The 27033-nt window shown below is 40.6% G+C and overlaps 1 protein-coding gene across 5 annotated transcripts in view; it reads left to right on the top strand.

Annotated features, from left to right (window-relative positions):
* The window catches only part of pde9aa (phosphodiesterase 9aa), an 80255-nt gene that overhangs the window by 50127 nt on the left and 3095 nt on the right, over positions 1-27033 (top strand). For all 5 annotated transcript variants that reach the window (XM_044216026.1, XM_044216028.1, XM_044216025.1 and 2 more), the window contains 6 exons: positions 19569-19655; positions 19856-19960; positions 22194-22276; positions 22808-22964; positions 25572-25685; positions 26881-26985. In XM_044216026.1, coding sequence (XP_044071961.1) covers positions 19569-19655; positions 19856-19960; positions 22194-22276; positions 22808-22964; positions 25572-25685; positions 26881-26985 — 651 coding nt within the window. The remainder of the gene's footprint in view (positions 1-19568; positions 19656-19855; positions 19961-22193; positions 22277-22807; positions 22965-25571; positions 25686-26880; positions 26986-27033) is intronic.

Here is a 27033-nt window from a genome sequence, read left to right as displayed (position 1 = left end):
CACAAAAAGCTTTATACAACTTTTAGACCGGTAAACACTCTGATGTGTAAATCCATCCATCCAGTATCCAGGGCTGGATCGCGGTGGCAGCAGGCTAAGCAAGGTAGTCCAAACGTCCCTCTCCCCAGCAACATCTTACTGCTCCTCCTGGGGTTTCTTGAGGTGTTTTCAAGCTAGATGAGAAATACTATCTCTCCAGTGTGTTCTGGGTCTACCCAGGGTCTCCTACCAGTTGGACATGCCCAGAACCGCCAAAAAGAGGTACACAGGAGGTATCCTTATCAGAAACCTGAAGCACCTCAACTGGCTCCTTTCAATATGAATGAGCTCCTTCACTTGGGGCAACAACTCACTCCCAACCTGGAGGGAGCAGTCCATCGTTTTCCGGCAGAGAACCATGGCCTCAGACTTGGAGGTGACACATCCCGTCATGTCTCTTAGGTTGTCATTCATTCATGTTATTTGTTTTACTGTTTTATTTTGCCACTCACCTCTTGTTTCAGACCACTTATCTTACTTCCCCTGTGTGTTTCCAGCCAGGTTGATTGTCTGCCCCACCCTGATTAGGTTCACCAGTGTCTCATTATTCTCCCCTCACTTGAGTATTTTATGTGTGTTTTCCTGCACTCTGTGCCAGTTCGTTTCAGTACTTTTGTGTCTAGCAGTCTAGCATCATTGTCTTATCTCCTAGTGCTTTGTTGTTTCTGGTTTTTGGATTATTGCCCGTTTACTGACTATTGCCTTGTCCCTGTGGGATTGTTTGCCTTTATCCTGATTGCCTACCTGTGTAACAAACTCTTTCTGGTAAGTAAAGACTGTGTATTTTTTTAACCCAGATCTTGTTTCCGAGTCGTGCATTTGAGTCCTATTGCTTGTGGTTTCACCACTTATCATAGTACGAACTGGCCAGACCAAGCCAGCCTGGGGCTTGCAGCCCTGTAGAGGGTCTATTAAACAGGCTACTGAGTGAAGAAACCAGTCTCTTGAAACGTTTTTGTAAGAAAATACAAAGGCTGAGCTTTAGTGGTTGTCTTGAGTTTCAAGCTCGACACTATTAAAATAAAGGGCTACCCAGAAGGTAGGAGAGTAATAGGTATTTTAGAATCTAAAAAAAGAAGAAAAATAAAAAAAATAACCAGGATAAAATTAGAAATAAAATGGTCGTCATTAAGATATTTTCTTTCCACTTTTAATTAATCCTTAAAAACTAATTTGACATCAGACTTCGACTAGACCTTTAAAATTGTTCAGTGCCAAAATACTCACCTGACCAGTTTCCACAAGCACTGGATGTCAATACATTTTTCATAATACTCAGTCTACACTTATAGGAATGCATTTTATTTGGTGGTTCACATTACAGTAAAACAAGTTCCCTCTTAGATAGCATGGAGCAATAATTACACTCCAGCATGGATGAATAAAAGACACAAGCAAAATTACAAAAAAAAAAATTAGAAAACTAAGCAGGTTAAGTGTTGTTCCATAACATTCCATAACATGGGGACCATTGTCATGCTACAGTCCAAGTGTGGACCAACTTTTCTATTTTAGAGCGCAAAGTTCCAAACAAAAGTCAACAAATAAAGCCCTATTGATAGATCTGTATCCTGTTGTGATGGTTCTAAGATGAGCTGTAGGTAGCTCATCACTATGCCCATCAAAAGCACTAACATACCAGTTAATCTGTATGTGCTAAAGAAACATTTCAGTTGGCAAGACCCGTAAAGACCAAGCTGAGTATAAAACGCATTACGTTCACACTGATACTCAGTGTATGTGTGCCTTTCACTTTATGTAAACTCTCAGGTCCGTTGTTACAATGCTGCACCATTTGACAACCCTCAAATATGCCTTCTTTATTTGGCAATAAATGTATAACTTCATGTGACACAGATTGTAATCATCAGAAAAAAAACAAATGACGTTTGATGATGTTTAGTTGATGAAGTATTTTTTCCCATGACAACAATGAAGGCAAGGAGTTGCTTATTAGCATGCATATTAATAGCATATTGGCTCTTTATTAGTTATTATAAAGCACCCCTGGGTGGAGGGGGAGGAGTGTTCCTTGTGCCTTTTTTTTAGAAGTTAGTTTATTTTTTGCCCCTTTAACTGATTTTTAGGGGCATTTACTAAACTCTACTAACACTAAACTAATATATAATGATTACATTATATTGTCAAATAATTTCTCAATTTGTGGCACAAAGATTTGTTTTATTTGAAAGATAAGTGAGAACAGCAAAAAAAAAGCATTCATGGGCACTTTTGCTTCAAGCTTTGTTAATTTCTGTCCCGGCCTCTGTCATGCTGCTGCTACTCTCGGAGCTGAGTGTTTGTATTTTAACCGGCACTTTACGGCACTGGTTTAGACTCACAGACCAATTGCATGCATTGTAAATCATCTTGCGTGATGCTACTCAGCCAATCAAATCTGTGCATTCTGATAAGCGACACACACACATATACACAGAGTAGACATTGAAAAGTCTTGTGCTTGTAAAAATTGGTCAAGGGAATTTTGGGGGGCTAAACCATTTCAAAGGTCTAGTAAAAGTCTGATAATAAATCTGTTTTTAGCAATTAACTAAAAATGAAAACGGATCTTGCTGCTGACCATTTTATTCCTAATTTTATCTCATTTAAACTCATGTTTCATTGGCTCTGGCATTCAAACTGATTTCCACCTGTCCTGCATTTGGTCAGGCCAATCACAGCCATTTATCTAATATGGGGTAGGTTTGATACAATAACTCACAGAGAAATGTTGAAATATTGACAACATTAAAGTTAAATTATCCATTTTTGAAAGAAACAAAGTCTTTGCGGTAAACAAACCCTGATTAGGTGAAATAATTGGTACAGACAGTTCTGCTGCAGTATATGGAGGTCCCCTCTTTGATAGGTAGACATTGTTCAAGGATACAAGTCCCCTCTTGGCCCCTCTTAAAAAGCAGATTTGAAGTAATATTATGGGAAAATACCTTGAAAGAAAATGTTCTATTTTTGTTTTTTCAAAATTACCAAAACAGAGGTCTACACTTGGTCAGTGTATAATGATAGTCCACTGTTGGTAATTTAGGTAGAGTAAATGTAATAGCTACATAGCCTACGACAGATATTTTACCAACCTGTCCACTTTTCTTGGAGGCTTCCTAGGTTTTTCTACTAATTGTGTGATGCAAAATGGCTGCTCGGGTCCAAAATGGCATCAAACAAAAGAAATCTAATTCAAAATGGCAGCTGAACAGCAGCCACATGGTTAGACAAAGAAAGGAAATTCAAAATGGTGACTAGGCCATGTTTGATAAAGAGAGTGGCTATGTTAAAAGTCACATTGGAGTGTATGTGTGTGATCGGTGTAGGATAATAGTGCCCAATTAAGAGAGTTAGTTAGCATGCAAAGACTCTATGTGAAGCATAACATTAAAGCTAGAGTGCTTTTACATATAAATGAACGTCCGTTACATTCAAGTCCTTGCCAAACGAGTTCACACAATGCTGATTAAGCCTATCAGCCTAAATATCTCTGTATTTCGCAGTATACATAGTTTTTAAATCTGGTGTCTGTGGCGACATTCCTGCACTGGCGCACCAGTAATGATGTGTTTTACGCCAACCAGCAGTGATTGGCTTGGTTTGGTTTTGATTTGGTTTGCCAGAGCGGAAGTGAGGAGCAACCCAGAGTCATGTAGAGAGCTATCTGCTATCCGCCATTGCTGTAAAAGGAAAAAAAGGTCCACTGGAGAGAATGTTTATTGTTGAGCATTGTTTGTTTATTTTATTTATAATGATTGTACAGTTTGTGTTAATATGCTTTGGCAACGTTGTATTGTATGATTTGAAATTGAACGGAATTGTCGCAATTCTCTCTCTACGTGGCTCTGGAGTAACCGTAGCAGCGGAGTAGGCTACCAGCAATTAGTAGGAAAACATAAGAAGCGTCCAAGAAAAGTGTCCGATGCTCCCGATAAAAAAGAAACTCAGCGTTAAGAGCAAGGATTACTGTATAAAAAAAAAAAATTTAAAAAAAAAGATCGACGGCGAGGACAAACACGTATAGCCATTGGTATTGCTTCAGCTTTTCCTTGTTGGAGAGTGCTGAGAGAAGGACTGCGGCCAGACCCAGATGGCGCGTTACTGCTCTTGGACAGGTTGGTAAAATATTTGGAGTATACTATGTAGCTATTACATTTACTCTACCTAAATAATGAATTATTGTCTTGGAACTGTGGAAATTTCTGTATTTCTCTAACTATTTCTGAACACGAGCCTGGGGGCGAGCTCACCTGTAGGCATACATCATCGCGTTGTGTTGACAGTGTGTGTGTAATTACTCTCGCTGCCAGACAAAAGTTCCACACCCCAGCTTTAACTAACATCAACTTAGCATGTGGCTACCAAATCCCAACAGGGGGAAGCACATCACAACAATAAAACTCAATGAACCAAAAAATACATATACATTCACAAATGTAACACAGTCCTGTCCTTAGCTATGTAGTCTGCTATACTATGTTATGCCCAGTTATATGTTCAGTGGTTGTGGATGAGGCAAGCAGGGAAGAATTTTGGTTCCAATTGAAGAAACATTGGAGTGCAGTCCGTTTGTACAGATGGAGGAACCAGTCGCTCCGCTTGTTGTTCTCCTCAAAGTTAGTTCTTGAAGTTAGCTGGCAGACTTTGTGTGGTAGCCGTTGGCGCTAACTAAGTATTGTTGCAGAAATCTTATGCCCTTGTGTCGCTGCTGTAAGAGAGAGAGTTCAGTTGTGCTATGTGTCTGCTCCAAGCAGGCCAAACAGCTTACAGCACTGCTGCTCAGCAGCCAATGAAGCCAGGAGGAAAAGAGAAAGAACAATGGCCGCTGAGCAATTTATTGACCTGGTGACATCACAGGTCAGACTGACCAATGGTAACTGGAAGCTGGGTCCATGTGAATACCTGGAGGATTGTTAAATGGTAATGGTAAATGGACTGTACTTATATAGCGTCAGGTAAATATCTCTGTATTTCTGACTTTCTAGTCTTTTCCGACTACTCAATGCGCTTCAACTACATATCACATTCACCCCATTCAAAGAAAGTAAATCATTCACACACACTCACAGGTCCAGGTATTCAGCTATTCCGCCTGTCCAGTGGGGGCAGTCATCAGCCAACCACTCCCTCGGGAGCAATTTGGGGTTCAGTGTCTTGCCCAAGGACACTTCGACATGTGGGCTGGGGGAAGCCGGGATCGAACCTCTAAGCGATTGGAGGACAACCCGCTCTACCACTAAGCCACTGTCACCCGTAAGTTCAACGCCTCTCCTTTGTTTACCAAAGAAAAGAGCATGCAGTCTCCTAATAACAGTTCAGTTAAAGTTCACAAATGAAAGAATTCAAATGGTGGTCCCAACACTGAGCAAGATTTTCGACCATACCACCCCTGGCAAAAAGGCAGCCCGAGCTCTCGTGGGTTGACGTAAAGGCAAACAGCGAGTCACAGACTATGCCATTGAATTCCGTACCTTGGCAGCTGACAGAGGCTGGAATGCCTCCTCCCAGCTTGACACTTTCCTCCACGGGTTGGCCAACCCGATCAAGGACCAGTTGGCTCCTCTAGAGCTCCCATCTGATTTAACTCATTTGGGTCATTGCCCTTGCCATACAGAACGACACTCGCCTGATGGAGAGGGAAAGAGAGGTCCAGGTCTGCAGCTATTCCGCCTGTCCAGTGGGGGCAGTCATCAGCCAACCACTCCTTTAGACGTTCTCCTCCGCGGCACATACCAGTGGTCAACTCTTCAGCGCCCCCTGCTGCTTGGGAGTAACCCATGCAGCTGGGAAGAGCAAGACTCACTCCTGAGGAACGACAGCACTGTCTACAGGAGGGTGGTTGCATTTACTGTTCCCAGCTGGGCCATTTCCTTTCTTCATTTCCTGTCTTCTTACATTTTGGGTCTGCTGTGGCTTTCTAAGCATAACCCACATATGAACTGGTCCACTGGTGAGGTCACAGGCTGGGGTGAAGAATGTGCTCTCACCTATTTCCATCTGTTTCTGCTAAGTCTCCTGTTTTCCCAGCTCCAACCTCATCTAAAGTAGCTGTGCCAGTTGAAGGCCTCGATTCTACTCCCTCCCTCCTCTCCCTAATGGCTGCATTTCAGGTTGTCAGCTCAGACATTCTTGATCCCTTATTTCATCTCTTTTTGCTCCTCGTGTCACCTGAAAATTGGTCTGGTTCACTATCATTAAGGACATTCCAATGCTTGTAATTCTGCCCAGAGCAAGAACAAGAAGGCTTCCAGTAGGGAGGAACAGGCTGTTCTATATGGAAATCTTGTTGGACCAAAAAACCTCTTTAGTGTATGTTAGTGGTTGGATGCCAAAGCTGATCGGGCTGCCTTGAAACCGCATCACCACAACACCCATTTTTTTTTTTTTTTGTAATATTACACCTAGGTTTTAGATTTTATTTGTTCTGATTCACCATCTAGTTAAAATCAGGGTGCTTTCACCCCTAACCTGTTTGGTGTGGTTCCAATAAACTCTGGTGCATTTGCCCATTTGGTTCAGTTCATTTAGGCTGGTGTAAAAGCTGTCACTCGAGATCACTTGAAAAGATGGGTCCCGGTCTGCTTTCACGATAGTAGATATATGATTTTACATCAATTCAAAAGCTAAACTACTCTTTCAACCATCTGCTGTTTATGGGAGCTGTCAAGAAAGTGATCTTCTTAACTATCTGTATGAGATTCAGTTGCAGTCATGATAGTCAGTTATTTCTTGGTAAGCTCTAGAAGATAAATAAACACAACAGATTCAGTAAAGTGCTGCATGACGTGCTGTCGGTCACCAGAATTTTATTTCCCTATGTGGCTCCATGTAGTGCTGATGACATCACCAAAACCGTCCAATCAATGGGTTATCTTTCAGTCCATATGACTTCAACTTTTTTTTCCTTCGGTCTAGATCAACTGAACTGAATTACGTGTGAGAAAGTGACCTAAGTGGATCTGTGTTAACTGTAGACCTGATAAACAAAACTTCTTTCATGCCCTTTTTTGTCTTTAGGAGATTAGGAGAGTGTTTAGATTGAATTACTTTATTAAAACTCCTAAAAACGTTGCTGACTGTAGAAATGACTGATAAGTCATTCAGTATCTGATCATTGGAGTTCACTTTAAAATTGTCATTTGTATCTTATTTGTACATATCAAATACAGGTTTGTTGTGTATGTGCAGATACTTTAGGCAGCTGTATCTTTGTGCCCTTATTCATTTTTGGACAGTACATTACAGTAAATTATGGGGTTACTTTTGTGTCTTTATTATGCAATCAAACAGAATACATGTGAGAGCAAAACTTTCCACACTGCAATCAAAAAATAGATTTGAGAGCAAAACTATCGACACAGCAATCAAAAAATATTTTATTGCAAGTAAAATAAATTCGTGATTGTGTGAAAAATGTATTAATGCAAATCCAAAAGTTTTGTTTGCTGTTGAGCTGAATCTCGTGGGCGGGAACTACCCTGAAAGATGTAAGACGCGTCTCTATTGGCAAGTTTCGATTGACGGCTTGGCAACATCCACTGTTAGTAAACGAGAGAGGGAGTTTTGAAGTCCATGCAGAAGACAGAGCGGGAGCAGTGAGAAGACAGAAAATTATTGCACAGGTGTGTTTACACATAACTTTCGTCTTAGTAATAGCAAGAATGTTATGTTTGAACTGGTGCATGCAGATTGCTTTTGTTTAACGATCTGTGATATTGTAATGGGTTAAAAATGTATCTTATTTTGTCTAGTCACTCGCTCATCATAGGTACGTTATGTGCCCCGTTAGCCTGCATGACGTTGTGCATTTAGCTACTAGTTAACAGGACTATTTGTGTTCAACGATCTAACATTAGTTTGTTATATTTGTGATGTGCTGTATTATTTCATCAGCCTGTAGCCAGCTTAGTTATTGTTAGTCCATTTCTCGTCTTAGGTGGATGGAACCCAGACAGCTCAGTTAGCGTGACACCTGTTTTTATGTGCATTTTCGATTTTAATAATAGCAATGAGGAGACTGTAACCTTCCTCACATTCATACATGAAACAAACATAAATGTCATATTTTCATTCTGTTTTCTACATAGTTTTTTAACCGTTTGAAGTTTGATTGGCGCTCACTTAATAATGTCATCTTGCTGCAGCCTCTTATTCTGCAATGGTATAATGGCACCTGACTGGAGAATTGGCACCACCTACTGCTTATCTTGATGAACACTCCTAATAATCACATTACGGTAGTGGATAGAAACAAGCATTCATTCGCATTTTCTTTTGCCAATTTTTGGGCCACCAACTGAAATTACCTTTGGGAATATGGCATTATGGTTACTTAGCTTTATACGTATGGGAATGTGAAGTGACGTGGCATTATTGATGTTACTGGTGGTGAAAATGGCTTAAATACATAGCTAACTTGAGGTATTATGGCCTTTTCCACTCAATGATAATACTTTCCCTTGTCTTCATGGAAGAATGGAAAACCAACCTGGCAGATCATGGGCCCAGGCTACTGGCACAATTCATTTGATCATGGTGTTGGCATTGTGGGAAGTAAGAGAAAATATGACTTGTTTTGCAGTATTGTCCTGCAGTATTGTACAGCTTGTGCATGACTGGAATCAATTGTTAATAACATTTATGCTTTGGTCTGTATGATCACATTACAATGTTATGCACCTTAATATAAGCACATTATGATTTTAAAAATGATAGATGAAATTTATTGTGGTTAAATCAAGTTTTATGTCTTTACTGTAGATTTTTTTCCAAGCTGACACACAAAGCCTTGTTAGTTGAATGGTTCATCATGCACCTGCTCCTCAGCTCCTTGCCTATTTGGATGAGCAGGCAGAGGTGCGGTGCCAGAGCATCCCTCACTCTCCAGTCAGAGGTTTTCTCAAGCTACAAAAACACTACAACCTTCAAGGGGTTAATTGGGATTGCCCCATGTGGTGCTATGACTTTTGTGTCCAGTCTTTACACTGTTCAATGAGCTTGCGATCTGAGATTGAGCCAGTGTGGAAAACTTGACTTACTGGAGCCGGGAGATGGCTGCATGGCAGACGAATGGGTTCACTATTGAGAAGACGCTGTCTGACCGTGGGGCAAAGGTGATTCTACCCTCCTTTAAAACCACAGCGCAGTTAACCAAAGAAGATGCTCTGAAGAATTTGAAGCCGAGCTATGGCTTGTGTTTTCAAATTCTCTCTATGTTATTTCTACTTTTACTTAAGTAAAGGATTTGAGTACTTCTTCCACCACTGCCTTTAGTATTTTATGTAGTATTGCAGTAATAAACAATTGTGTATATATATAGAACTTGCCAAGAACAGTCACTGATGTGAGCTAAAATAAGTTTTAATATTTGTTTCTACATTGTTTAACAAGACCAGTTCCAATGACTAGTATTATTTATACTCCTATTTATAAATATTTACACAAATAGGCTACTAGATATACAGGTAAGATATCTGACAAGTGGAGTAGACAGAGTTACTGGTGTTTACAGTTACCTTTTCGCTCTCTGGAGATACACATTCATATATGTACCAAAAAAGTAAAGGTCCATCTTTTCTTTTATCTGTTTTCAATCATTTCATCATCCCTCCAGACTCTTTCAACTTTTATGTCCTCTTTAGTGTCAGTAATGAAATCGCACCAGCTCAATCCAGTTACTGCCAACTGACCTTGAACCTGCCAGTAGAATTTATGGTTTCTTTTAAGTTTTGCCTGGTCATTCCCACATTTGACATGCCCCACCTCAGAAACATTACAGATGTCTGGGTCGTCTCAGACTGCTCTTGTGTGCCCTCCTCTATCATAGCTGCAATCTCCTTTGTGATAGTTAGGCTCTGTTTGGGACAAAGTGTATGACAGTGGAAATTTTTACCACCATCCACAGGGAGTTTGGGGAATGCTGGGGCATCTGGGTGTTTGACATGACTTGTGGCCTGGGGGTAAGAATAGCCAGAAAAGTATGCTGGCTTGCATACTACAAAATGTAACTGGATGCAGTAGACATCCTGGTATTTTTGGCATACTGGATCATTCTGGATCAACCGGAGAGTCTTAAGGGACTTATTCAGGCAGCCTGATAATAAAGAATTGCAATAATCCAGCCTAGAAGTAACAAATGCATGGACTAGTTTTTCTGCATCTGTTTGAGACAGGATGTGCCTGATTTTTGCAATGTTACGTAGGTGGAAAAAGGAAGTCCTTTAAGTTTGTTTTATGTTGGAGTTAAAGGAGATATCCTGATCAAAGATAACTCAGAGATTATTTACGGTGGTGCTGAAGGCCAGGGCAATGCCATCTAGAGTAACTATATCTTTAGATAATGTGTTTCGGAGGTGTTTGGGGCCAAGTACAATAACTTCAGTTATTGAAGTGGGGTTGTATGAGGTACTTATCCATAGTGCATTACATACAGTAGCTGGTGGTCGGCACACCCCCAGATTGGAGAAGCAGACAGGAGTACTGGTACAGAAGCAAAGCAACCTACTGCTGTGGATGGCATCAGCAAATATAGTGGACACTTAAACTGATATTGATTTTTTTTAGGTGGCTGACCCCATGTACTCTGCTTCTCCAAACTGGGGGTGTACCCACCGGCATCTACTGTAGGTAATACACTGAATATGGATAAGTACCTTATACAGCCCCGCTTCAAAAAAATCTGAACTATGCCTTTAAGGCATGCATGAAGTTTAGCTAACTGATTCATCTGGCTTGATCAATATATATAATTGGGTATCATCTGCATAACAATGAAAGTTTATGGAGTGTTTCCTATTAATATTGCTTAAAGGAATCATATATAAAGGTGAATAGAATTGGTCCAAGCACAGAACCTTGTGGAACTCAGTGACTAACTTTGGCATGCATGGAGGATTTATCGTTAACATGTACAAACTGAGATCAGTCTGATAGATTGGAACATTTAATTGGCATTAAAGGAACTGTACTAAGATGGATTAAATCCTGTCTCTGTAATAGGATGTGATGGTCAATGGTGTCGAATGCAGCACTGAGATCTAACAAGACAAGTACAGAGACAAGTCCTTTGTCTGGTGCAATTAGAAGGTAATTTGTAAGTTTCACCAGTGCTGTCTCTGTGCTATGATGCACTCTAAATTCTGACTGAATATCCTCAAATAAACTGCTGTTATGTAGAAAGTCACACAACTGACTGGCGACTCCTTTCTCAAGGATCTAGATATATATCAGGTTTTACAGCTGTTTCCAAGGTTCCTGTGTCTGAAGATAAATCGGTACCAGTTGGGAGCAGGAGGTGATGAATTTTGTCTCTAGTAGTTATAATTTTATCATTTAAAGAAGGTCATGAAGTCGTTACTACTGAGGGCTATAGGAATACATGGCTCAATAGAGCTGTGACTCTCTGTCAGCCTGGCTACAGTGCTTAAAAGAAGGGTTGTCATCAGTGGGCATACAGTGGAGGAGGTCTGCCCATATTTCTGTCTTCATCGAATCTAGTGAACCGTGGTTATTGAGAATTGCCCCCCTCTAATAATCTGTAATAAGTTTTGCATTTTCTGGCAGTCAGCTTCCCCACACCCTTCCCTCCTAACTTACCCTGTGCACTCAATTGTCTTTAGTGCTGTACCCATTCGCTTACGGGCATGATTGATACATTCCAATTTCCCAATTTCATGGCCAGGGTTGGGGTTCTGATCTTGTGCAGTGACTCCGGGCCTCTCTCAATTTCTGCCACTATTTTGAAATGAAACGTATAGTGTATCACTAACTGTTCATCTGGTCAAGTTTTATTGATACAGTAGACATTATTTTTACTTTAGTAGCAGAAACATAACATACAATAAGTATGTCTTTTGCAACCGCAAGGGGGCACAAGCCAGTGTCTTCTTGTGCCAGTCCCAAGTCTGGATAAATGCAGAGGGTTGTGTCAGGAAGGGCATCCAACGTAAAACACATGCCAAATTAAAAATGCGAATCGTGAAAATGACTTTCATACCGGATCGGTCGGGGCCCGGGTTAACAACGACTGCCACCGGTGCTGTTGACCTGCAGGGTACCGGTGGAAATTGGACTACTGTTGGTCAAAGACGAAGGAGAGGAGGAAGGTGTGTTCATAGGCAGAGAGAGAAGAGGAAAGCTAAGAATGTAGGACTGACAGTAGGGACTTTGAATGTTGGGACTATGACAGGGAAGGCTAGAGAGTTGATTGACATGATGCAGAGAAGGAAGGTGGACATATTGTGTGTCCAGGAGACCAGGTGGAAAGGTAGCAAGGCTAGAAGCTTAGGAGCAGGGTTCAAGTTGTTCTACCATGGGTCAGATAGGAAGAGAAATGGAGTAGGAGTTATCCTGAAAGAGGAGTTTGTGAGGAATGTTCTAGAGGTGAAAAGAATATCAGACAGGTTGATGAGTCTGAAGCTGGAAATTGAAGGGGTGATGTTCAATGTTGTGAGTGGTTATGCCCCACAGGTAGGATGTGAGTTAGAAGAGAAGGAGAAATTCTGGAGTGAGTTAGATGAAGTGATGCAGAGCATCCCCAGAGGTGAGAGAGTGGTGATTGGTGCAGATTTCAATGGGCATGTAGGTGAAGGGAACAGAGGTGATGAGAATGTGATGGGCAGGTTTGGTCTTCAGGACAGGAACGCAGAAGGACAGATGGTGGTAGAGGATGAAAAGAGGATGGAAATGGCTGTAGTGAACACTTTCTTCCAGAAGAGGCAGGAACATAGGGTGATATATAAGAGCGGAGGTAGAAGCACTCAGGTGGACTACATCTTGTGTAGACGTAATCTGAAAGAGACCAGTGACTGTAAAGTAGTGGTAGGGGAGAGTGTAGCCAGACAACACAGGATGGTAGTGTGTAAAATGACTCTGGTGGTGAGTAAGATGAAGAGGACAAAGGCAGAGCAGAGGACGAAGTGGTGGAAGTTGAAAAAGGAAGAATGTCGTGTAGTTTTCAGGGGGGAGCTGAGACAGACTCTGGGTGGGGTCAGGAAGTGCTCCCAGATGACTGGACCACTACAGCTAATGTGATCAGGGAGACAGGTAGGAGGGTACTCGGTGTGTCATCTGGAAAGAGGAAAGCGGACAAGGAGACTTGGTGGTGAAATGAGGAAGTGCAGGAGTGTATACAGAGAAAGAGGCTAGCTAAGAAGAAGTGGGACACTGAGAGGACTGAAGAGAGTAGACAGGAGTACATTGAGATGCAGCGTAAGGTGAAGGTAGAGGTGGCAAAGGCCAAACAAAGAGCATATGAGGACTTGGATGCTAGGCTGGACACTAAAGAGGGAGAGGTGGATTTGTACAGGTTGGCCAGACAAAGAGATAGAGATGGGAAGGATGTGCAGCAGGTTAGGGTGATTAAAGATAAGGATGGAAATGTATTGACAGGTGCTAGGAGTATGATGGGAAGATGGAAGGAGTACTTCGAAGAGTTGATGAATGAGGAAAATGAAAGGGAACGAAGAATAGAAGAAGTGACTGGTGTGGAGCAGGAAGTAGCAAAGATTAGCAAGAGTGAAGTGAGGAGGACGTTGAAGAGGATGAAGAGTGGAAAGGCAGCTGGTCCAGATGACATACCTGTGGAGGTATGGAAGTGTCTAGGAGAGGTGGCAGTAGAGTTTCTGACTAGTTTGTTTAACAAGATCTTGGAGAGTGAGAGGATGTCCGAGGAATGGAGGAGAAGTGTACTGGTGCCAATTTTTAAGAACAAGGGAGATGTGCAGAGCTGTGGCAACTACAGAGGAATAAAGCTGATGAGCCATACAATGAAGTTGTGGGAAAGAGTAGTGGAAGCTAGGCTAAGGGCAGAGGTGAGCATTTGTGAGCAGCAATATGGTTTCATGCCTAGAAAGAGTACAACACATGCAGTATTTGCTTTGAGGATGCTGATGGAGAAGTGCAGAGAAGGTCATAGGGAGTTGCACTGTATCTTCGTAGGTTTAGAGAAAGCGTATGACAGGGTGCCGAGAGAGGAGCTGTGGTATTGTATGAGGACGTCTGGAGTGGCAGAGAAGTATGTTAGAGTGGTGCAGGACATGTATGAGAGCTGTAAGACCGTGGTGAGGTGTGCTGAAAGAAGACGTTATGGACGTTATGTTATGGGAGCAAAATAGCCCAAAATCTCAAAATTGACCAGTGCATGAAAAAATGTTTTTGCCTGCCGTGTCTCCCCTTAAGTACAAATTTGAGGTACATTAATGGGTCTTTACTTTCCTGCCACTTTCTACTTCTACTCCACTACATCTCAGAGGGAAATATTGTACATTTTACTTCACTACATTTATCTGACAGCTTTAGTTACTAGTTACTTTACAAATTAAGATTTTTACAGAGTTTATAAAATATGATGTTTTGTTATAAATTAAACTACCCAACAGTTTATAAAACTACAGCTGAAACGATTAGTCGATTAATCAGATTGACAGAAAATTAATTAACAACTATTTTGATTGTCATTTTTCATGTAAAAACATTTCATGGTTTCAGCTTCTGAAATGTGAATATTTGCTGCTTTTCCTTTTAATTATTTTAATACATTTAAATGATTTTTGATCATTTTTGAATTTTGTACTGTTGTTTGGACAAAACAAGCATTGTGAAGGCGTCACTTTGGGCTCTGGCTCACTATTTTCACAATTTCTAAAAACCAAACAATCAATTGATTAATGGATGAAATAATCAGCAGATTAATCCATAATGAAAATAATCATTAGATGCAGTCCAATACAAAATAGTTCAAAATTATACATTATTTCAAAGTTTAGTAAATGCCCCTAAAATCAGTTCAACAGGCAAAAAATAGGCTACCTTCTGAAAAAAAAAAGGAATCGTGTAGGAGGAATGTGAGTATTAATACGACTGGGCGGAGTGGATTCATTTAGGCTAACATATTCTTCATGACCCAGCCAGGTTTCAGTAAGACAAGTCAATATGATACTCTGATATTAAATTGTTCACTAGTACAGCTTTAGATGACAGAGATCTGATGTTTAAGAGTCCACATTTAATTCTCCTATTTTGTTGTGCTATTTCAGCGTTTTTGTTTAGGTTTTTATGTATAATTCCTCTTACGTTAACTTTTGGTTTTATTAATTTAAGTGGTCGGGGGGCAGACACCATCACTAAGGAGTTTTGGGTGGGTAACTGCTCTGGAAGCGCAGAGAAGCGTGTAGGACTGTAACTCTGCCTCCTGGTCTGAACTCTGAGTTGTCATGGTTTAGGTCCACAAATAAAATCAGTCAGATTTCTAGATATGAGAGCTGCTCCATCCAAAGTGGGATGAATGCTGTCTCTCCTAATCAGACCAGGTCTTCCCCAAAAAGTCAGCCAATTATCTACAAAGTCCACATCAACACAACAGTCCACACAACAGTATGACAGTAAAGGCCTTTGGATTTGTTAGTATGTCCATATTGTCTATATGTGTATGCACTAATTGGTGAATAAATAAATAATATATATATAATATGACAGTACAGTAATAATGACCATCACCAGTTAATGCTTGATGGAGCATTGATTTACATATGCTCCTTGCGGATGGCTTTGGTTTCTTCATCACCAAGTCCTGAATAGGCTCTGCACAGATCCCCTGAGAATGATACAAACAAACAGCCATGACTGTAGTAATATCTTGCTTTAATATATCAGTTATTGTCAGGGTTTTACACAATGTTGCACAAACCTGTTACCTGTGTCTGTGGCCAATGCCATGTTAGTAGAGTGCTTGTGCAGGTCATAGTTGCTTGGTACCTCCTTCACCTGCATCATGCAGTAATGGGCACTCTGAAACAACATGGCCATGAGATGGATGTATAGAACTTTGCCTGCTGCAGGTGCATGATGATCCATTCAAATGCTAGAAAACAATCTACAGTAAAGACATAAATATTGGACGGGGTGGAGCATCTTTATTTAACCCACCTAAAGGATCTAACATGAGCTAGCTTGTACAACACTGCCACAGCTAGCTAACAGTAACGTTAGCGAACTGTAGGTAACGCTAGTAAGTAAGCAAGCACAGCACACTCACCTGGAGATGACAATGATGAACCCCGATGCTGAATCTTGACCGTTATATAAATAAAGATGCTACACCCCGTCTTTCTCCTCCTGGTAGAAGCCAGCTGGTTTTCTCCTGTTGTACGATGGTTCTTGTTCAGCCGTTTTCCAGCAGCTTACAGACTGTAGTTCCGTCAGCTGTGAGGGAGTAGCTAGTAACTGCACCTCAATTTACAGATATCACTTTACATGTGTTTGTTGTGGTGAAACTACATTTGTTAAACCTCTTTGTGGCTATGACTTTACACGTCACAAATTAAAAAATACATGTTTGCAGATAGTGAGATATTTGTGCATCATGCTACACATTTGTGGATTGTCCTTTGTGGGTTACAAATAATAAAGTCCAATAAAAACTTTCAGTTCAGTTCAACAGCAAGCAAAACTTTTGTATTTGCAAACACAAGTTTTTGATTCGCGTTAATACATTTTTAATCACAAATTTATTTTACTTGCAATAAAACATTTTTTGATTGCTGTGTGGAAAGTTTTGCTCTCAAACCTATTCTGTTTGACTGCATAATGAAGACACAAACGGACCCCTATAGTAAATGTGCAAATACAAACTCGAAAATGTGAAACATGGATACAGTTAAGGGTTATAAATGTAATCCTGCTATTACAAGTTTATATGTCATTATTCCTTGACAGTATGTCAACATGCACAATACAAGTGCTCTGGAATTGGAACTAAATGGAATGCAAACATTCTAAATAATATTTGTTGCACCTGTGTTTGACAAGTGAAAATGTCTGCTGTAAAATGGAGAGGGAGAGAAAACCGATTAGCTAAAATAAATTAGAGAGAAAATTGATTTAAGATTTTTAAATTTGATTAAGATAGAGATATGCTGAACTGAACAGGGTATCTGGCATAAACTGACCAGGATTTTGTGCTACTGAGCCGCAGCCAGGTGAATTAGGTCATGTGGACATCCGGAGTTGGTCTTAATTATGTTATGCCAGGCCACTCCAATTCAGTAGATATTTTCTCTCAGACATCAGAATGATCCCAAACCTAATCCTGATTTGGAGATCTTATTATGTTATCAACTCAAGAAAGCTTGTTGCACCTAAACTCACATTTACAAGAATTCACATGTTGAACCTAAGCTAAGTTTGAGAAGGCCGATGCTGCTATTTATATAAATGATATTTTTTTTAGTTGTCTTAAATAATTACAACAAAACAAGGTGATTGTCTTCTTCTTCTTTTCCTTTCGGCTGTTCCCTTTCAGGGGTCGCCACAGCGAATCATGTGCCTCCATCTAACCCTGTCCTCTGCATCCTATTCACTCACACCAATTAACTTCATGTCCTCTCTCACTACATCCATAAATCCCCTCTTTGGTCTTCCTCTAGACCTCCTGCCTGGCAGCTCCAACCTCAGCATCCTTCTACCAATATATTCACAGTCTCTCCTCTGAACACGTCCAAACCACCTCGATCTGGCCTCTCTGACTTTATCTCCGAAACATCTAACATGAGCTGTCCCTCTGATGTCCTCGGTCCTGATCCTGTCCATCCTCGTCACTCCCAAAGAGAACCTCAGCATCTTCAGCTCTGCTACCTCCAGCTCTGCCTCTTGTCTTTTCTTCAGTGCCACTGTCTCTAAGCTGTCCAACATCGCTGGTCTCACCACCGTCTTGAACACCTTTCCTTTTATTCTTGCTGATACTCTTTTATCACACAACACACCTGACACTTTTCTCCCCGTTCCAACCTGCTTGCACTCGCCTCTTCACCTCTTTTCCACAGTCTCCATTGCTCTGAACCGTTGACCCTAAGTACTTAAAGTCCTGCACCTTCTTCACCTCTGCTCCCTGTGACCTCACCGTCCCACCTGGGTCCCTCTCATTGACGCACATGTATTCTGTCTTACTGCGGCTAAGCTTCATTCCTCTGTTTTCCAGAGCAGACCTCCATCTCTCTAGATTTTCCTCCACCTGCTCCCTGCTCTCACTACAAATCACAATGTCATCCGCAAACATCATAGTCCATGGAGATTCCTGTCTAACCTCATCTGTCAGCCCGTCCATCACCAGAGCAAACAAGAAGGGGCTCAGAGCCGATCCTTGATGCAGACCCACCTCCACCTTGAACTCCTCTGTCACACCTACAGCACACCTCACCACGGTCTTACAGCTCTCATACATGTCCTGCACCACTCTACCATACTTCTCTGCCACTCCAGACTTCCTCATACAATACCACAGCTCCTCTCTCGGCACCCTGTCATACGCTTTCTCTAAACCTACGAAGACACAATGCAACTCCCTATGACCTTCTCTGTACTTCTCCATCAGCATCCTCAAAGCAAATACTGCATGTGTTGTACTCTTTCTAGGCATGAAACCATATTGCTGCTCACAAATGCTCACCTCTGCCCTTAGCCTAGCTTCCACTACTCTTTCCCACAACTTCATTGTATGGCTCATCAGCTTTATTCCTCTGTAGTTGCCACAGCTCTGCACATCTCCCTTGTTCTTAAAAATTGGCACCAGTACACTTCTCCTCCATTCCTCGGGCATCCTCTCACTCTCCAAGATCTTGTTAAACAAACTAGTCAGAAACTCTACTGCCACCTCTCCTAGACACTTCCATACCTCCACAGGTATGTCATCTGGACCAGCTGCCTTTCCACTCTTCATCCTCTTCAACGTCCTCCTCACTTCACTCTTGCTAATCTTTGCTACTTCCTGCTCCACACCAGTCACCTCTTCTACTCTTCGTTCCCTTTCATTTTCCTCATTCATCAACTCTTCAAAGTACTCCTTCCATCTTCCCATCACACTCCTGGCACCTGTCAGTACATTTCCATCCTTATCTTTAATCACCCTAACCTGCTGCACATCCTTCCCATCTCTATCTCTTTGTCTGGCCAACCTGTACAAATCCACCTCTCCCTCAGAAAACAAGGTGATTGTACTAACCAAAAAATAAATAAAATAATTCTGCTATTTTTAGATTAAATAAATAGATATTTCGTTTTGATATTCTGTATCTGTTTTCACTTAATCAAAGCGTTTTATTTTCTCTCTGCAGAAGAGAAAAAAACTATGGAACAGCTTTTAGACTGTGGAACTGCATCATTCATGGAGAGCAACATATTTACTGTTGCTTTGTGCTCATAGTTTTGTACATGGTTTCTTAAGAAGGGCAATAATAGCCCATAATCAAAACCAGCATGTTCCTTTAGCTTGTATTCATCTTTTGATGTAAAGTGCACCGTATATGATGAAAGAGTTCCATCCAAATTCAAAAGAAAGACTGTTTTAAAAAATAACTGCAAAATGGTTCTTGACAAAACATTTCATCAATGCTAAATTTCAAAGGATAGTAACATCTAGTGAATTTGTGAGACTAAAGAAGACAAAAAAAGACAAAAACCTTACTGTATGTCATCGTATGTCCATCTCTCTCTGTATAAAGACATATCACAGGCATGTGTCTTTGTTCTTCCAGATGCTGAGCTGTCTGGAACATATGTACCATGACCTGGGCTTGGTCAAAGACTTCAACATCAACCCCATCACACTCAAGAGATGGCTGGTGAGACCTGGACCCAGTACCATCTGCAAATTCAAATAGTTTTACAGAAACCAATCAACAACCTCCCCATGTTCTGGCATTTTTCAGAGCAGAACAATATCTCTAAATACTGTAATGCCCAAAAGCTGATAATACATTTTCAATCTTTTTTTGTTACATTAGTTAACCTCCCGTCTCTCTTTCTTTCTCTCTTTATGTAGCTTTGTATTCATGACAACTACAAGAATAACCCCTTCCACAACTTCCGCCACTGTTTCTGTGTCACCCAGATGATGTACAGCATGGTTTGCCTCTGCAGCCTACAGGTAATCAGCTTCTTAGAGACTTGAGGCTTAACTCTTAAAACTTGAAAACAAAGTTTCAAGTTTGAGGAAGTGAAAACAAAGTTTCAAGTTTTAACCTGATAAAACTGGGGAACAATAAGAAATAACAATGACAGGCCTTGCATGGCCACACACCCTGCATATTTATTTTTTAGGCCTATACATTAATAGTCAGCATATTGACTTTTACATTGTTCATGAAGACCTGAGACTTAAAGGGGCATTCACCACCAATTTTTCATGGCTAAGTCAATTTACTCATCATGAGGAGTTCTACTCAGCTGAAAACAGTTGTATAATGTCTTTTGTGGCTCTGGAGGAGCTCTGTCAAGTCTGAGAAAATTACTCATGTGACATCATCTGAGTAATCTCACACTGAGCTGGGAGACTAATATAAAACAGGAAACCTGCATTACAAACGTGGGGTATGTAGTTTGAAAGATTTGGGTGTTCATCTCGTAGGCAGGGTCTAATGAAAAATACTATGGTGTTGCATTATGGGAAATGTAAGATCCAGGGTTTTTGCAGCTTGACCAATAATAGGGAGTAAAAGTCAGGATATCACGGCCTCTGCTGCTTGAATTTTGATCATTCTATTTTTTATCTGTCCCTCCTAAAGTCCCCCACCTTTATTGAAATGTAATACTAAATCAGGCCAGGCTAGTTGTTTCCTCCTGTTTCCAGTCTTTGTGATAATCTAAGCTTAGCATCAACTAGCTGTAGCTTCATAGTTAACAGACACGAGAGTGGTATCAATCTGCTTATCTAAGTCTCGGTCAGAAAGCAAATAAGCGTATTTCCCAAAATGTCAAAGTATTCTTTTAGCAGCTCTGCTAGTGTTAGTTGGAATTAACCCTTAATCAGACTTGGCAGTAAAAAATGTCCTTTCAAGTAATTAAATGGCCTTTTTGTGTAATGCTACTTACTCATTTGAAGATTTTATGAAATCAGTCATTTATCCTGTAAGATTCTAAATCTTTATCTATTTTTAAATTGTAAAAAATAAACAAAAAACACCAACCCCAAATCTATGTGTAACTCATAGCTTTTTAAAAGGACACTCCTCGTGGTCTTTGATACAGTATTTACCTCGAAAAGATCACAACTAACACTCTCTTTGGTAAAAGAGCTACATTTAATTTTTCAGGCATTTTTGCCTTTATTGTATAGTGACATCTGCAGAGAGAGACAGGAAAGGTGATGACATGCAGCAAAGGGCTACAGGTTGGAATCGAACCTGGGATGCTGTGGTAAGGACTCAGCCTTAATGGTATGCGCTCTACCAGGTGAGCTACCGGGGCACCCTGGTAAAAGAAAATTTAATTTTACTTTTGCTTATTTACTATGGAATTGCAGTAACGGTATTCCCTGCTGGGGTAGTATATTTTCACACTATTTTCCTTTCTGCTGACGAGAATGTGTATGGAGGCTCATAGACAGGGTCAAGTGGGATTTGGGGTTTGATTCTCACTGCAGTGACTTTACATGTTATGTTTTAAGTCAAGCCCCAGAATTCCTCTATTTCTACACAAAGCTTAGGGGAGAAAGAATGAGAGGACGAGGAGGAGAACAGGTGCGTGATGAAGGGGAGATGCAAACGGTAAATGGACTGTACTTGTATAGCGCCTTTCTAGTCTTCGCGTTTCACACTACATATCATATTCACCCCATTCATACACTGATGGCAGGTGCCAACTGCTCATCAGTTCAAAGAAACTAGCTAAGCATTCACACACACACACACCGAAGGGAGTAATTTGGGGTTCAGTGTCCAAGGACACTTCAACTTGTGGGCTGGGGGAAGCCGGGATCCGCCGGAAGCCGCTTACCTTCCGATTGGTGGACGATCTGCTCTACCACTAAGCCACAGCCGCCGCAAGACGTGTGTCTGAAAAGGTGAAAGAGAGAAAAGAAAAAAGAAAAAAGGAAAAGAGGAGTTTCTTCTCAGAGTCTCCCTCTCATCTTTCCTCCCTCTGTTATTCACTGGAGGTTTAATTATCACAGACATGACTGATTATGAACTATCTGCACCAGTGACGTGCTAACGAGGTCACACACATAACACTCACTCACTCATTCACTCACACGCACACACACACATAAAATAAATGGCAGTTTGAGGGTGGAAGATGGGATCACACATAGATTAGACATTAGACATGAAGACTTCATTGATGCATCAATTAAGATAAATGTGTGTGTGTTTGTTTTTTAGGAGAAGTTCACTCAGGTCGACATTTTGATTCTCATGACAGCTGCTGTGTGTCATGATCTCGATCACCCTGGTTTCAACAACACGTAAGACAAACAAACATGCACACACACACACACACACACACACACACACACACACACACACACACACACACACAGAAATCCAGCAATACATTGTCATTTTTTTTCTTAGTGTCACCTCATCTGTCCTTGGTTTGCATAATTTTAACTTCCTCCTGACTCCTTCTCTATCTTTCTTCCTCCGTTCCTCGTCCTTTGTGTTTTTTTACACCATCTCATTCTATCCTTCCTTTTCGCTATCCATCCTGGGGTTCTTCTTTTTTATCCCTCTTTCTTCCTTCACTGTCTCCTTTCTTTTTTCCACTTCCTCCAACTTCTCGTTCCCTCCATCCCCTCCCTGACTGCTGTCTCCTTGAATTCTTCCCTGTCTTGTCTCTCTGTTCTTTGCACTCACCTCACTCTTCCTTTTCTTTTGTCCTCCTCTGCCTCTTTCTCACCACTCCCCCTTCTCAATTCTTCTTCCCTTTTCTGCATCTTCCTTTCTGCCATCTCATCTTTCTCATTCTTCCCATTCTCTCCCTCTCTCTCTTCCAGATACCAGATCAACGCCAGAACAGAGTTGGCGGTTCGCTACAACGACATCTCCCCTCTAGAGAACCACCACTGTGCTGTGGCCTTCCAGATCTTCTCTCAGCCCGACTGCAACATCTTCTCCAACTTTGATCCTGAGGCCTTCAAACAGATACGACAGGTAGGGCTGTGTGTGTGTGTGTGTGTGTGTGTGTGTGTGTGTGTTGAACCTTGTCTGTATGTATCAGTGTCAGTTAGGGCTTTCCTGTTTTACATGAGTAAAGAGTTTTGTCTGATCTAATGCATAACAGTGAAACATATTTTAATGAACACCAATTTAATTATTTGATGTAATTTTGCATACATATAAAATACTGTGTATTAGAGATGAACCTGTATACCGGTTTTACTACATACCGTGTTGAAACATTCTGATGGTAACAACACTGCTGACAATTTTTATTACAGTGACTAATTTCAGAGGGCACCATGAACACAGCACAGCGCTCCTGTTTTTATTAGCAGTTTGATTTTGATTAACCACAAGTAAGCATCTTTCTGCCAGTTTTACAAATGTTAAGCTATTATTATTATTTTAACTATAAACACCCACCAGGTAATGCTTCAAAGTTCTTGCAGTCCAGAAAGTCTTACAGGTGCTTTCGGATCATAAACTCTGACTATGAAAAAACTAAAGAATCCTGCACACTGCTGATCACATGTATTTACAGCATTTGGTCCTCAGACCTACATCAGGCAAAAGTCATGAATTAGATACTTTGGTTCTTTCACAACTATTAACACCCAGAAGAAATCAGAAATGTGTGATTTGTGATATTGGGCTATATAAATAAAACTGACTTGACAACTAATCTCTTAAATTTCACTGCCCTACTCATGCTGTGCTGCTAAATATATGTTTCAAATTTAAAGTTTCCAAACATGCCAAATATGTCAGGCTGAATTTCAGGTAAATGTGTATAAAATGATGCAATTCAATTTTATTTTTATAGCAGCAGTTCATAACAGCAGTTATCTCATTGCACTTTTCCTAAAGAGCAGGTCTAGACCGTACTCTTTATAATATTTTTCACAATTTTTACACATATTTCCATCTGATAAAATTGTGCAGCCATAAAAAACACACAGACTTGGTTTTAAATACAAATACACATGATACTGTCAGACAGTGTGGAAGATGATTTTAACAACTTTAAAGCACTTAAAGGCAGAATAAGTAGGATTTGTCAGTTGCTGTTTGTAAACACATGATTAAAAATCCTCCCCAGCTCAGAGTGAGAGAGAGAGCTAGAGAATGAATGAAGAGAGCGAGCGGCGTTAGCGAGACCAAAGCAGTGAATCAGAGAAATAAAACGTTATTTTCTGAGTGTTTCACGGTGGTTACGTTCTAAAGCACAAATAAAATCGCTACACACCACTGCACAAAGGCTGACACCCAGAAACGTCCCGAACACAGCAAAATAAGAAAATACAGGAAGAGGGCAGGGTCTCTGCAGATACAGACACCACCACACACTTCTAGTGGATCATAAGTGATGAATGAGAGGGATTATTTTTGTATGAAAAATCCTACTTATTCTAGCCTTTAAGGGAAAACAAAAGAGGGGAGGGGAGTCTGAAAAGACAAGAAAATAGTGCCACTGTCGGATCACAGAATCCAGGCCTGGGCCGAAGAATGAGTCTGGCTTCCTTTGCCAAAACTTAACCAGTAAAGTAAGTTCTTTCACAAAAGATAAACCCTAGCCGGCACTGAGTCTTTTATAGCCCCAAAACGTCCCTCCTTCTCTGGTGGATTCTTCACCTATTTTCCTAAAAATAACTTTTCCAAGTCATATATACAACACATTCATACTAACTGGGCTCTGGAAAGTACCGAAACGTTCCATGATCTCATTCTAACGGAGCCAGGAAAGAACCTGATTTTTCCTGCCTAAGCCAGTTCAGACCAGTTTCTGATACCACTGCCTTCAGGGTGTTTTCGACTGTATTGTTTAAAAACTTCAATACTTTCACACATTATATGCTCTAATACATTTCTTCAACTGCAGTAGTGTTATTCATCACAACAACACTGGTGTTAACATGCATACTTAGTCTGTTAACTATTTCCATAAATTGCGCTACTTTATATTCATTGCACTGCTGTTCTGCCCAGTCCAATTCATTACTGTACATATCCATCAGTACACTTCTGTTTCTAGTAATGCCATCTGTATATAATGTCTATAGTACCACTTGTAAAATATTTTCATAATACTGCTCTATCCTGCATTTATGCACACACTTTATATCCTGCACTTGCTTATTGCACTTCTGGTTAGACCTAAACTGCATTTCGTTGCCTTGTACTTGTACATGTGTAATGACAATAAAGTTGAATCTGATCTAATCTTTTGTGTAGATGTAATCACTATACTAAGTGCACAGGCTGGTTATATGACAAATCCATTACACATAGTTCATTTAATGAAATCATCCACAACACCACCCGCATAACTCAAACTACATCGGCAAGAAAATCCAAAGAACCACAATTTCCAGCAGTGTCCACACTGCTCAGGGGAAAACTTGTCCCCTGTACGTGTGTGTGTGTGTGTGTGTGTGTGTGTGTGTGTGTGTGTGTGTGTATTGATGAGTTGTTTCACCTTGTAATATTATAAAGAGTACGGTCTAGACCTGCTCTATAGGAAAAGTGCAAAGTGCTTCTGTTATGAATTGGTGCTATATAAATAAAATTGAACTGAATTGAACTTGTACTGTTTTTCAGGGAACCATCACACTGATCCTGGCCACAGACATGGCGCGACACGGTGAGATCCTGGACTCCTTCAAGCAGAAAGTCGACAATTTTGACTACACAGATGAGGAGCACGTCACCTGTGTAAGTACACTTTCATTTCCAAACAAGTCTAGTTAGGGTGCCTCTCGCACCTGCAGTTCGGTTCAGTTGGTCTGGACAAAAAAAACGATACATTGTTGCCTTTTAGTTCTGTTTGATTTCATGTTCATTTGACTTATTAGACATGAACCAAGAAAAGTAAACATGAAGTTATACAGACTGACAGGAAACTCATTCATTGGACAGTTAGGGTGATGTCATCCTTCATCATGTCTTTGGCTTGTTTTTCCCTCTTCTAATGTAGCAACAGTTGGAGAAGAGGTGGTATTTCATTGTGTGAAGCGTTGATGCCCTGTGTGCAGTGGTGGAAAGTAACATTTGCTCTGTTCTGTACTTAAGTACAGTTTGGAGGTACTAGGTTTTTACTTTTTACATGTTATGCTCCTTTATACTCATTTGTTAAAATGAGCTCCACATTACAACATTAAAATGTTGCTTCCACAATTATGCATCAATAATAGTAATGCAATAGTATGATGTACTGTATATAGTAATGTAACACCCTGAAATAGGAGTACTTTTACTTTTGATACTTTAAGTACGTTTTGCTGGTAATATTTCTGTACTTTCACTCAAGTAAAATTTGGAATGCTGGACTTTCACCTGTGTGAATATTTTCACACTACTACTACTTTTATGAACTAAAGGATCTGAGTACTTCTCCCACCATTGCCTGTGTGTCTATACTGTGCTGTAGGTCTGCTGCTACAAAATATCTGTAGATATCTGACTGCCGGTCTTCTGATAAATCTACCTATAAAGTAGTAATCCATATATAAAATAATGAAAATGTTCTTTATACATCATGTCTTTTCAAGCACTAAAGGAAATATTTTGTGCACTACACACTGCAGTTTGTATATAGTACAGTCTATAATATATTTGATACTTAAATAAGCAGATCACAGATGTCAGTATTTACAGGAATAAAATCATTGTAAGGGTTTAGCTACGCATGCGAGTTTAGCCATTATTAGAGTTTGTCAAATTAGCCTGGTAGGAGGGTTAATTCAAGGTAAAAGTAGCAGCAAAGTCATTGCATTTAATCTCAAATGGCATCCCATCTCATCATACCAGGTTACCACCCACTGTTTGCTTTGCAGTGTTGCATTTACTGGTCATATAATAACCCTCTATTCATGGTGACCTTTGCCCTCGGACCCTGTGCTCTGTGCAGCTGAAGATGGTGCTTATCAAGTGCTGCGACATCTCCAACGAGGTGCGGCCCATGGAGGTGGCTGAGCCCTGGGTCGACTGCCTGCTGGAGGAGTACTTCATGCAGGTGGGTCCACCAAAGTCATGTTAGCAATGATGAGCCTGACTATCTGAT

This window comes from Siniperca chuatsi, linkage group LG12 (genome assembly GCF_020085105.1).
Source record: "Siniperca chuatsi isolate FFG_IHB_CAS linkage group LG12, ASM2008510v1, whole genome shotgun sequence".
Taxonomy (NCBI): Eukaryota; Metazoa; Chordata; class Actinopteri; order Centrarchiformes; family Sinipercidae; genus Siniperca; species Siniperca chuatsi.
Note: the sequence above shows the minus strand (reverse complement) of the source record. Positions and strands in the feature narration are given on the sequence as shown.